This window comes from Electrophorus electricus, chromosome 3 (genome assembly GCF_013358815.1).
Source record: "Electrophorus electricus isolate fEleEle1 chromosome 3, fEleEle1.pri, whole genome shotgun sequence".
In the NCBI taxonomy this organism is placed as follows: Eukaryota; Metazoa; Chordata; class Actinopteri; order Gymnotiformes; family Gymnotidae; genus Electrophorus; species Electrophorus electricus.
Window position 1 is genome coordinate 20,129,927 of NC_049537.1, and position 13,330 is coordinate 20,143,256.

General features: G+C 41.6%; 1 protein-coding gene, 1 long non-coding RNA gene and 1 pseudogene across 2 annotated transcripts; all 3 read left to right on the forward strand.

Annotated features, from left to right (window-relative positions):
• Positions 1–1,993: 1,993 nt before the first annotated feature.
• On the forward strand, positions 1,994–5,231 carry LOC113572242. The gene is made up of 3 exons (XR_003410088.2): positions 1,994–2,154; positions 3,741–3,842; positions 4,932–5,231. It is a non-coding gene; the product is annotated as an uncharacterized LOC113572242 (long non-coding RNA).
• Positions 5,232–5,233: 2 nt separating this feature from the next.
• Positions 5,234–13,304, forward strand: LOC113572266 (cytospin-A-like). Its single transcript, XM_027001679.2, has 10 exons — positions 5,234–5,261; positions 5,521–5,594; positions 9,154–9,761; positions 9,956–10,049; positions 11,098–11,173; positions 11,872–11,926; positions 12,055–12,157; positions 12,397–12,513; positions 12,759–12,818; positions 12,976–13,304. Exons 2-10 carry the CDS (start codon positions 5,556–5,558, stop codon positions 13,063–13,065), a joined length of 1,242 nt encoding a protein of 413 aa, XP_026857480.2. The 5' UTR covers positions 5,234–5,261; positions 5,521–5,555; the 3' UTR covers positions 13,066–13,304.
• On the forward strand, positions 6,273–7,550 carry LOC113572250 (annotated as a pseudogene).
• Positions 13,305–13,330: the final 26 nt, after the last annotated feature.

Genomic DNA, 13,330 nt, shown 5'->3' on the forward strand with positions numbered 1-13,330 from the left:
ACACCGAAGCTCTCTGTGCAGGCAAGGAAGTCCAGCATTTCTCCCAGGAAGCAAGGATGATTCCCCAAAGCCTGCCTTGGATGTTGGTACTGCAACCATCTCACGCCAGGTGACCTGTTCCAGCTTCCTCAGACAGGGCCAGCAAGGGAGCCGTGATGTGAGGACCACCTGAGGCAGAAGAGCCCCAGCCAAAGCCTCCTGCAGCCTTGGTGCCAGTTTCAGGGATAGAGTTCCTCCCTGGAATTTTTGAGGGGTTGGCTAGTAGGCCTGTGGGCACTGCTCTCCAGAGGCTGACTGGTCTAAGCCTGACTGTTCTATGGGCAGGCTGCTTGGTCTGTTGGGCTGCCCAGGGGCTCTTGCGTTTTCAGGCTCGGGCATGGTGGCAGCTGCCTGGTCGGTAGAGAGGGCCTGTTGAATTAGAGGGGAAACAACTCCATGCTCTGTCTGGTGAGCGGGCCTCAGCCAACATAAAGGGGCGCCATCTCTGCACCCAATCGAAGAAGGGCGCCCAAGGGGGGCCCCATTGAGAAAGCAGGGTGCCATTGTGTGCCTCTTAACCGCGAGATGGAGCCCCAGTGAGGAAGAAGGTGGCCTCCATGCTCCAGGGATGCATGGTGTCACTGTGCTCAAGACTTTGGAAGGCATAGTGTCCTCCATGCCCCAGGCTCTGGGTTGTATGGTGCTGTCCATGCTCCATGCCCATATGGGGGCTTTGCTCGTTTTGCTCCCCCCAACCCTTTGCATTTCCACTGCTGTTTGGTGGGGTTACTGTGATGATGCCCCCTCACCCCCCCAACAGCAGCCTTCATCAGGCGGTGGTGGCATTGCACATGGATTTGTTTATGTTTTGGTTTATAGTCATGCCCCACTCAGGTAATGCATGCATTGCCTTAGTGACTGCACCACCTGTGTGTTGTTATGTTAGTTTTGTTCTTTCCTTAAACTAGTGACACATGTTTGCTTCCTCAATTTTTCTGTATGTTCTACACCTGTGACAGTTGGATTAAACTATTGGAATTTAACAGCCAGGTAGGAATTAAAACATTGAACTGATCTTGCTTACATATTCAACGTATGAAGTAGGTTGTGTATGGTACAATAAATCCAGCACATTTTCAATATAGTAACATCACACATTTTGATTACAATAATTAGCAAATCTTAAAATGTTTTAAAAGAAAGAATAATCAAATCTTTGTTCACATTTAACATTTAAATAGTAAAAAGGGAGTAGAAGAACGGGTTGTTTAGTGATGCATTATTTTATAATGTTCAGAGACGCTTTCACATATGCTTTGTCTCACGGCGCCGGCCACCCTGCAGGAGGGACACGCCCACTCACTCACACTCACAAGTGCCACGGTCCCAATCACACATTTATTAGTTACTGCACACACCTGTCCCTTTATTGCTCTCGTTCGTTCTCCCTGTTATTTAGGCCTGCAGGCATCTCCTCTCGGTGCTGTGCATTGCCAGTTGCCCTGTGCCTGGAACTGTCTCGTGTACCTGTTCTCCGGTGCGCTAAGTTCTACGCCCTTCTATACCTTATCCTGACCTACTAGCTACCGCTGCGTTGTCAGATTTTTTGTTTGCGTTGGCTCGAGTCGAGCTGTTATAGAGAATAACGATTCTCTCTCGCTCCCTCCTTGCCGCCAACGTCACAGCTTAGTTACTTTAGAGAGGTGCAAATTGAGATATATTGTTACTAAAGCTACACTTTTAGCTAGGAGGCAGTATCATCACTCATAAAATTAAACTGTGAAACTTTTACGAGTCTGACTTATTAAATACTAATGCAATCACTGTTAGGTTTACAGTGCTTTCACTTCGTCGTGAAATTCTCTTGATCCTTATTAAAATGTTCACATGCCAATTGTGTAAAAAAATCTTCACAATACAGTTTACACGGTATTCTCGTTTGCTGCAGCTAGGTGACTCATAAATTAGCGAAAGACCCTAGCAGCTGATAAGAGTTTAAAGAAGCCAACGACGGAAGACTACGAATAACAAGCCCAATTACTTAGAGTATCTGCATGGTGAATTCTGTAGAGAATACGGGATTGACACAAAGTCGTTCTGGAGTAGTGCAGGGAGCATCGCCAGAGACTGAGTGAGTCAGCATTTGGGCGGAGGGGTTACCATCATTCATTGAACGTGAGTTAAAGTTTTTTTTTTCTCCTGTATTTTCAACTGTGGTAGCCTCTGTAATTTTTGCCTCTCTGCTGCGTAAGCAAAAATATAAATTTAGGGAATGAAACAGACTATACCAGGTATAGTAGTATTCACCAAACGACTCTATATATTGTATCTTATCTGACAGTGCATGGATTTCAAAATATGTTAAAGCTAAATTAAATATATTGTCTATAGTTCCTCAACACCGAATATTGTCGACTCTTGTCTCACACCGTACGAGCATAATACGTATATTATGCTCAGTATTTACCTACATAATAAACGTATACGGTAGTTCACACACGCCGATATGGTAGCGCAATGGCATATATCGATTAGACACTTATATTTCAACATTATGCTGATGACTGGCATTGAATGGACGCTGCCAGTATTAGAGCTGCGGCAGAAGGCGGCGCATGTAACGAGAATGCTCAGATTGAGTTCGTTTCTCCGTGAAAACACTTATTTACGTACTCATGGATCAGAATTTCTTATCTAGTCAAACATTTAACTATATTAACATATGCTCAGATAGTGATATACAAAATCATTACTGCGAGATTGCTACATGCTGTGTTATCCAGCAGTACACGTCTTCGTTCCGTTGAAGGTCATTCTATAGTGACTAGTAAATCAAGGAGTTTCTCTCTGCGTCAGTTTTATTAAATTTCACAGTGTAATTACAGTCCAAGTCTATGTTCTCATTTATCTAATGGGATTTCATTTAAACTTAAAGGTATCAGGGTTAGGCTGTCATGACAGATTTGTTTGACAGACTGGCACGGGGGTTTTAAGAGCTTTTCATCAAGGCCCCAGATGATTGTACCAGTGTAACTTTAGTTTCAGCATTGACTGAGTTGCCTCATCAGCAATGTAAAATGAATTGTTCCTGAACTCCGAGGTAGTTGTTTTCTTTGCACACCATATTGCTTGTTTTGAATTTTTGGCCTGGGGTGTCTGTGAACTGGTTTTCAGACTGAGCGTAAAGTTTCATGTCGCTTTGCATGTAAGCATAGTTCTTCTGCACCTGCTTAAAAAAGATTTTGTGGTGACCATTGCAGAGTCTTTTCCATTGTTCTCAAAGTGTACTTTTTTAGAATTCAAAATCACAACTCAAGAAGACTTTCAAATTAAAATGTGACGTTACCAGCCAGATCCTTTCTCTTTTATTAACACACATTGTTTGGTAGTCTGTGAGAGCCACTGCACAGCTCTGGGAGGAGCACACATTAGTAGAGAGCATACAAAATAATTTTGCTTGTGCCAGTTACACTGAACTTGTTCAGTACCCTGTTATTGGTATTGATCATAACAAAATTATTGATATCATTTCTGTCAGTTCTTAATCAGTTTCCTCTCCTATAGGCTACTCTATTACACTGAGGAGTGGTTTCTCATTTGACCTGTTGTAAAATTGTGTGTGTGTATGTAAAATGTAGCTCTTGTTTAATTTTGCCCAGTTTCATACAGCTGTGGTCTGTGTAGTGGAATATAAGTGTAACAACTGTACACACAGGTATAATTTAATAGCCAATTAAATTTTTCATGTACTGCCTTTACAGTTTACACAGCAAAATACAAGCTGGGATAACAACTTTTAATCATTCACTAGAATACCAGCAACATGGGAAACACTGCTGGCAAGGGAGATTTTTACCCTTCAGGTAATAAAATGTGTTGATGTCCATATACGCTTGTTTTATTAATTGTACATTTGCATAGTGGGTCTTTCTTGATATTGCAATAATTAGACTGATGGGAAGGTTTGATGGTCACTGGAAAGCACCCCTAGAACGTTTTTCATTTTGGAGACGTTTTGCGGCACAAATGTTTATTTTAGTATTTATGATCCATCAATTAATCTGTGGTACTTTCAGATTCCTTTTTCTTAAGACAGCAGTTCCTGCTGTTCTGTGCTAGTTTCATACAAAACACATTTCTCCTGTTATTGTTCAAGAAAGGAATTTGGGACAGTAGAGTGAGAAATGGTTTTCTCCTGCATGTGTTCCATGCACGTTGTGCACACCATACAGGTAGAGAATGAAAGGGAGAAAATGGGTCTCCCTTTGGGATATTCAGTTACTCATTGCTTATCTAACTCAGTCTGTTGGGTGGAGTGATGAGTCAGCAAATTCCCTACTGCTCCTCACAGAGGGAACTAAACCTGTCAGAAGAGCTTAAATATCCACTCAGGCATTGCCAAAACAGAGCTGCAGGCAAGACCAGAATTTACTAACTGTACCTGAATTTACTAACGTAGAATGTGACATTCATCCAAATTGTGCAGTTCAATAGGATTGATTTTTTTTTTTTTTTTTTTTTTTTTTTTTTTTTTTTTTTTTAGCTTTCTTGTTTAAAAGACTTTGTTGTGGCAAAAGAAAATTGTACTGTCACTGGCTGTGGCAAGTCCTTGACTGGGGCTTTGCAATGCCTGATGGTGTAGCACTACACAGAACTGCTTAGTAGTCTGGAGTTTTAGGATTAAAATTTAGTCTATGTTTCAAAATCCTGTTTTCTTTGGATCATATTGATTTTAGGAAGATAAAATATCTATAGTTAAGTGTTTCTGGATGGTTTGTAATGCTGCAGAAGAGAAAAGAAGTTGATGACTCCATGAAAATACTGTCAGTACACCCAAAATCATAAGTGTAGATTGTTTGGATTCTTATCAAATGTGTGGTTTGTTAATTAGGACATGTACCATATACTGACATTCGTGCTAATCAGAACTATTTCTAACTCTGTCCTTCTAGCATCTCATCTGTTCCAGACACCTCCCACCTCCCCTACAGCACCAGCCCCAGCCAGACTGCCCTCTGCCTCTTTTCCTCCAATGCTGGAGGCACAATCATTTGCTGCTGCAGCAATAGATAGCGGTTACGCCCCATCCTGTTTACCACAGAAGGAATCCACAGCTATGGAAAAGGCTGCATCTGCAGCTGGGAAAGAGTGTATGGGTTGGGGGGCAAAAGCAGAGGTGGAGGTAGTACAGGAGATGGGCTTCACTCTGATTAGACTGCTAGAGCAACATCGAGCGTCTCTGGGGTTGAGCTCAGGACCAGATGCTGTGGCTGAAGCAGTAGGTATGAGTCCCAGACTGAATGGATATCAAGAGCTATGGGTTCCATTATGTAAGGATAGCAGCAGCAACTTTGGGCCCCATGGAACCAGGAAACACAATCACAATAATTTAAATGACATTATTTAGACTCTGAAAGGTGCAGACACATAACTAGGAACTCTACCCATGGAATACAACATACTAAACTTGTTAACACTGCATAACTTGAATTTTACTGTCTCATGCCCCCCCCCCCTTCTTTTAACAATTGTGTGTGTCAGGGCTGCTGAAAAGGTTATTATTGGAGAAGGAGAAGATGGCTGCAGAGATTCTCAGCCTTAAGGAGACAATAAAGGTCAGTGGAATCTTTCATTTTCAAAGCAGCACACAACACATCTTGAACTGTTTTGCTTGAAACAACACACAAAAAATTCTTAGTCAATGTCCAGAATGCATTAAATTTGAAAGCAAAATTACTTGATCATGTATCTTGTCATGTAGAGCTCAGAAAAGCTGGCTAAAGGACAGTATATAGTATAGCATGCTGTCATGGTTAGTCCCTCCCTGCATCCGTGTTCGATGGCTTCCCTGTCTTGTGTGTTTTGGTTCCATTCTTTAGTTTCGTTTTCCACACCTGCCATTACTTTCACCTGTTCCTCGGTTCTAGTCTTAAGTTCATGTATTTTAAACCCTGTCTTGTTCCCTGTGTCTGGGCTGTTCATTGTTTGTTTGAATGTCTGAAAGCCTGTCTGTATTTTGAAGCCTGCGTTTGTTAGCCTGTGTGATTCTAGCCATTTTTTCCCCCTACTTTTTTCTTTTTTTTTTTTCCTAGCCTTCGTGTTTCTTGGGCTCCGCGTTTATCCTAGCCTTTTGTTTTGGTTTGTCCTGTTTAGATTTTGTTGCCATCACTGTCATTTTTCCCTTATTTCAAGTAATAACAGGTAGATCATCTCATCATAATTCTGGATGATTAGTTACAGGAGATAGATAACACACACAAGACAGGAAGGTAGCACAAGAGTCAAGATGACACATGGTCCTGCCTGATGTCTGGTCAGAAGGAAATATTCCTCAGGGTTCCTGTTGCTTCTCTCCCAAACACCTCAACAATCCACAGGGTTTCAGCTTCGTCCACCGGTCACCATCCAGATCAGCAAAAGACCGGATTATTCTAAAACCCAACAGTAAAAAGGGTTTAATCGATGGACCAGAAAGGGTTCCAGTCTCATACAGCTGCCCTAAGACAGCATCAATACCAAATCACATGCATGTTCTAGGCATGTTGTAGGGGCCTCAGTGTGTCCACAGATTGTGGAGTCAACAGACGCCCATGGTCGACGGCTCTGCGGTGAAAAACATCTTTGTTGGGGATCAGAGTGTCAACCCTGCTCAGACTTCACCTCTGTCCCAGGCTCTGCCCAAGTCACAACCACAGTGCCAGTCTAAAGCTGGTGGTGTCTGGGCCTGTGAGAACTGTTGAATCCAGCAAACAGAGACCCAACCAGAAATCTGCTATTTGCACAACCAACAAATCCAGTGCTGAAAAGAAGCCCTGGAGCTTGGAGAACTTTGATATTGGCCAAGCACTGGGGAAAGGGAAGTTTGGGAGTGTGTCTGGTGCTCCTCAGCCAGGTACAAAGTTCATTCTGGCCCTGAAGGTGCTGTTTAAAAAGCAGCTGGAGAACGCTGAGGAGGGAGGTGGAGATCCAGTCTCCTCTCAGGCACCCCAACATCCTGTGTTTGTATGGCTACTTCCATGACTCTTCACGCATCTACCTCATCCTGGAGTTCACTCCCAGGGGGTAGCTGTACAAGGAGCTGCAGTGCTGTGGGACGTTCGATGACCAGCAAAGTGCCACCTGTATAATGAAGTTGGCTGATGCCTTCTACTACTGCCACTCAAAGAAGGTGATCCACAGAGACTTTAAACCAGAGAATCTGTTACTGGGATCCAACGGAGAGCTGAAGATTGCTGACTTTTGGTTGTGTCTACATGCCTTACTCCAGGTGGTCGACTTTGTATGGTTCCCTGGTCTAGCTTCCGCCAAAGATGATCGAGGGTAAGACCCACGATGAGAAGGTCGATCTCTGGAGTCTCGGGGTGCTATGCTATGAGTTTCTGGTTGGGCATCCACCCTTTGAAACTAAGAGCTGCATAGAAACTTGCTGCAAGATCTCTATGGTGTAATTCACATGTGGATCATTGACATGTTTGCGAGAGAAGCTCAGGAACCCTGAGCAAAACTTACTTCTATCCAGACATTGGGCAGGACTGTGTGTCATCTTGACTTTTGTTATCTATCCCCTGTAAATATATAACCATTCAGAATTATGAGATGACCTGCCTGTTATTACTTGAAACGAGGGCAGCGACAGTGATGGTGACGATCTAAACACGACAGGACAAAACAAAAGTCCACGAAGGCAAACGGGGGAAGCAGGTTATAGCAAAGGCTAGGATAAACTCAGGCTAAGAAACACACAGGCTAGGGTAAAACAAATGGCTAGAATCACACAGGCTAACAAATGCAGGCTTCAAAATAGACAGACAGGCTTTCAGACCTTCAAACAAACAATGAACAGCCCAGACACAGGGACAAAGACAGGGTTTAAATACATGAACTTAACAAGACTAGAACCGAGGAACAGTTGAAAGTAATGGCGGGTGTGGAAAACTAATTGAAGGGATGGAACCAAAACGCACGAGACGGGGGAAACCATGGAACATGGTTAGTCAGTCCCAGCTTCCGTGACACATGCAGGTCTTATTCAATGATCAGGGAGATTTCCGACCACATTTCGAGGTAGCACAAAATGTCTCAAAATATTTAGCCATGTTGGCTGTTGGTGCATAATCCACTAGATCTGTATATTAATTTACTTGTAGTGCAGTACTGAGCAAGCAGCCCAGTTTTTGTATAATATTAAATATGACTAAAATGATTTTTAAAAAACGAACTGATATAACAGCAAGTAGTTGTGTAATTAAATAATGTAGCATTGGTTACACATTTTCATAATGTAGAATAATGTTTTCAACATTGTGAAAATATGTAATTGCTTTGTTTACCTTACTTTCTATGTTCTTACTTTGTTTGGATCAGCTATGTGACTAGTGCACACATCAGATTAAAAACCTTGATGTTTGTCTACAAAGCCAAAAATGGAACATCTCCTCCATACATGAGGTCAATGGTCAAAGCCCGATCCATACCTTGAGTACTTCAAACCTCAACTATGGCTCGGCTTGAATACCATGCTTCAAGTCTCATGGAAGACAAGCATCGAGACTATTCTCTGTCCTGGCTCCCAGATGGTGGAATGAACTTCCACTTGCTGTCTGGACAGCAGAGTCCCTTGCAGTCTTCAAATGCAGACTAAAGACCCATCTAATCATGGAATATTTAAATGATCACTGACCCTGCTCCTATATTAACTAACTACCCTACAATAAGTACTAGTTTTTTACACTGATTGTATTGATGGTATTAGTGTAATAAACAATACATACTAGGAGTTTGTTAGATGACAGTGTAATAAACATCATCTAACAAACTCCGAGTACTTATTGTTTATTGCACGCATCATTGCCTGAGATGGACTTTTTATGTATTTTGTACTTCTAGGTATCAGCACTGATCCCTGTATTTCTACAGTATTCTAGTTCATTGGTATATTGGACTCTAACCTACTGTACTGGCTAGGATGTATTCTATGGGTAAACAACAACACTTTTGTAAGTTGCTCAGTATGAACGTCTGCTAAATGGCGTAAATGTTGTGGGGTGCCAGTGTTGATGCAATTTACAAAAGTCAAAAAATAGAAATGGCATAGCAATATTGATAAGGGACTAAATATTTAATGCAGAGTTACAAAAGTGTATTTTGTGTACTGATCATCATTGCTGCTGTCAGACAGAACGGGAGGAGTGGCTGCAGTTCCAGTCTGACCTGCAGGTAGCAGTGTCTGTGGCTGAGCGCTTGAGGCTGGAAGCAGAGCTGGCCCTGAGCAGTCTCAGAGACACCCACAAAGATGCACAGGAACGTCTGGCTGCATCCCTGCGCAGGCTCAGTCTGGCTGAAAGAGAGGAGGAGAATTTGAGAGTAGAGCTCACAGAGACTCGTCAACAACTTTCAGTTCTAACATCAGAGCATCAGCAGAGGTTGGCTGAGCTTGACTTGTTTAGGCAGGCAACCAGAGCCAAGCTCAAACAAGATCCTGAAATCCAGGAGCAGGTTCAGTCTAGAGGAGACAAAAGTAAGAGAAATCAGGGAACAATAACTGAGCAAACTCAGGAAATATCAATGGTGGTTGTAAAGGCTGCAAACCCAGATGAGTTACTGGAGCACATATGTAGTGAACAGAATGAAGTAAATCACTTAAAAATCAAAGATCCAGAGAATACTGGAGAGGCACTGGGGGAGAGTTCTGGTGGGTGGCGAGACACTGAGAACAGGAAAAATGAACATGGCAGCCATGTGAAAAATCCAAAGAGGATTGTGATGCTGTCAGAGCGGTCCAGGTGAGTTGACACCTTCTCACATATCACAAGGTTCTTAAGGTATACTAAAATTAAGACGACTTCCCAAGCTAGCCTTCTACAATTTCTACTTGCAGATTTGTACAGACAATTAGGGTTAAAATTGCCCTGTTAACAAAAATGAGTACTGCAGTGCCCATACACAGTAGTGTTTCATTTCTTCCCTCTCTACACAGGAGTCTTTCTCAAATTCCCCTGCCAACTTGTACATCTTCTGCCCTGTATAGCAGCTGCCAAAGTCTCAACAGCACACAGAGTCCTGTCCGGAAGGTAAACATTAACTTTCATTTTGGGAGGGATTTAGCAGCTGTGTACCAACAGACTGCTTGCTGAAGTAACAGTGCAGAAAAACATTTCATTGAATTCACTTGTACTTCGTGTTCCTTTTGAAAGAGTAGTTTGTTGTAAAAAACTGGGACCAGTTGCACCAAAAGAATCTAGAATGGACTGCTCTCTAGAATCATACATGGGCCTCTTTAGCTGAGCTCTACATCCATTTCATCAATAAGATCATTCAACAGCAACCAGTGAAGCATGGCCAGTACCACTTTTCTATGAATCTAGTATCCAATGATGCATAATAAAGGTAGATAGTTTACATTTAAAAAGCCAAAGTTCTTGAGGGTTTTGTTCCATCTGGATTTGCTAATTTTCTCAAGGTAACTAGTGAATCCAACTCAATCAACTGGATGATGCAAAAATTGCAGGACTTTTTGAAGCTGAATTTTTAGGTCTGTGATTTTCATAAGTTTAAGACATTTTATAATTTCTTATGCTGAACATGAGTCTCTAAAAAGTACATACAATAAATGCTCATAATTTACATTTAAATCACACATTGTAATACTATAGTATTTATAGCACAAAGTAACATGGAAAAAAGTAATGCATTATGTTCATTGTACCCACTGTCGTGATCATGATTCCATAGCTTAATTTGAAAGTTGTCTATAACAGAGGACAGATGAAATTGTTTTCCAATAGTATGTTTGGGTTATTGTATTTAATGCAAAAGCAAAGTGGAATAAGCCAATTTCACTTTAAGGATTGTGAGTTGGCCTACAGAATTAGGAACAGGTGTAGCAAAATAACATGATTTAGCTTATGAACAAGCATGTGCTCTGTTGGTGCAACTTTCCCTGAAGACAAAGGATTAAACACGTTAAATAATGAAGTGCTATCTCTCTACATTTTGTTAATGTTGCCAAAATGGCTATTAATCTTTCAAATCTGTGAAATTAGTGTCAAGTTCTAGACCGTGAAAAGAGGATCAAAAAGCATTACAGTGCTATTTTCTTGGTGTGTGCTGCATGCACAGAGCCAGGAGTCAGTGAAAGGGAGAAGAATGGACTGGCTTTCACAAAGACAGGATAGCTGGTCCAGAAGCCTCCAAGGTGAGCCTCATCACTGGGTTTGAGTCCCAGTTATGCCATCTGTGGCTGGAGACTCCATTTGGGCCATGGTTGCACTGGGTGGGAAGGATGGAAGGGTTCCGCTTTCCATTGTTGGTGTAACTGATGGATAAGTCACTTGTCAAGTCATTCTAGACTAGTGTTTCTTAACCCAGTTCATGGGATGCACCAGACAACAGGTTTGTTCTAACCTTGTGCCCACTAAACCTGTACCAAGTAGTCATTGTTCTAGTAGGTTATTAGGTGAAAGTAATATGTTAACATGGATCATGAAGACTGGGTTGAGAAACGCTGAACTTTTTATGAGACTAGTAAAGAGTAGGAGTCATATTGGTATTTTCCACCAAGGTGCGCTGCGTTACTATTTTGGAATGTTGTCATGGCAGGCTTCTCACACACTAGAAGACTTGCATGTCTTCTGCCACTGAGATTGGTGGTGCAACTGCATGAGGCGAAGCGCAATAGGAATGTCTTCAAATAAACAGGAAAAAATAAACTAGAAGGAAGGGATGAAAAAATTGTATATAATGAAAAATAAGAAATGACATTGTACATCTAGCATGTGCTGAACTGAACATATTCAAGCATGTGGGCAATCTACCTGGATGTTTGTTAAAAGGCAGTGTTGTATTCATTACCTTTGTCAAAAGTGTTTACCCATGTGTATTTGTATATGGCAGGCAATCAAGATGACCCCAGTTCTGACTCATCTGCTTTGTCAAGCAGCAAGACTGGGTGAGATGATTGCCTCAGAGAATAGCACATTCTGTAACAATATCCACCATCTCTGAAAACATTAACCAACTGTACCATTATGTGAATATTTAAGTCCACTCCAAGCTATACTAATTTCCATATTCTAGCTGCAGGCCTAAGGACAGTTTCAGCATGTTACTGCGGCGTCATGGTGGCTCCAGGAGAAACTCTCTTCTACGCTGGTGTCAAAGCCGTACAAAAGGCTACAAGGTGAATAGAGGATGAAATTTAATCCATTAGGAGTCTCAAACTGAAACTCTACTCAGGACTGTTAGACTGAATACCTGGCGAAGAGGGATGCTGCAGAATTGCTGTTGACTTTGCATAAATATTGGCAAGGTCTAGACTCCCAATATTCTAAAATGATAGACATATAAACCTATATTGGTTTATTAATGATTTCCTGATTTTATAGGTTCAACAGCTAATCCCCGATTTTTCTCCAACAGAACATAGAAATCACCAACTTCAGCAGCAGCTGGGAGGATGGCTTGGCCTTTTGTGCTCTCTACCACACCTACCTACCCACACATATACCCTATAGTGCTCTGAAGCCTGAAGAGAAGGTACCTTTATTAAATCTGCAGTAATTACTAACACGTTTACTAGGATTAGAAAATGATTGGTTGGGAGTAAAGTGCAAACTAACTTAAAACTGGCTTAGTTTGCTCTTAATCTTGTTAGTTCTTCTTAGATACTTACCTCCTCTGCTGCATTAAAAGGGACCATCTTGGTGAAAGTAAAAGATGCAGAAGTTGCTTTGGTAAATGCTTAAAAAAAACCCCAACTTGGAGCTTTTTTCCCCCCCCAGATAAAAAACCTGGATCTAGCCTTTCACACTGGTGAAAGTGTGGGAATTAAAGGTATACTGGTAAGACTCATGGCTTAACATTGCGTAGGTGCGATGATTGGTAAAACAGTGACTTAATTGATCACATCTGATATATTTGACAGAAATAAGAACATCTGCAGGTATTTGAACAAACAGGACTTGCAATATGTTTTTCATGGCCTTGTTTTCCATATAGGCTGTGGAAGAGATGCTGCGAGAAGAAGGTCCTGACTGGCAGAGGGTTCTGAAATATGTAGAAAACATCTACCGCCATTTTGAAATGTAAGGTTACCAGTTAAACATCCATCTTTTTACCCGTTCCTTCATTTTTCAACTGAAATGAGTTCCTTAAAAAAAGTGCCAGGACTGAGTCTTCTAAGCAAATGTTTACTGCACTTCAACTGTCTTCTGGCCTCATGTTTGAGAGGTTTTGATATCTAGTGTGTACTAAGATACTTGAGTAAAAACCATGAGGAATGGAGTATCTTCTGATTTATTATTTGCTTTTTATCTGAATTTTGTTTAGTGAGTTAGCAATGAATTGCAAGGAA

Excerpts from the sequence above, each read along its gene's own strand:
- LOC113572266 (XM_027001679.2), top strand. The coding sequence starts at position 5,556 with ATGGCTGCAGAGATTCTCAGCCTTAAGGAGACAATAAAG. Across the intron at positions 10,050-11,097 it reads CACAGAGTCCTGTCCGGAAG|AGCCAGGAGTCAGTGAAAGG; the intron begins GTAAACATTAAC and ends CTGCATGCACAG. Across the intron at positions 12,514-12,758 it reads CTCTGAAGCCTGAAGAGAAG|ATAAAAAACCTGGATCTAGC; the intron begins GTACCTTTATTA and ends TTCCCCCCCCAG.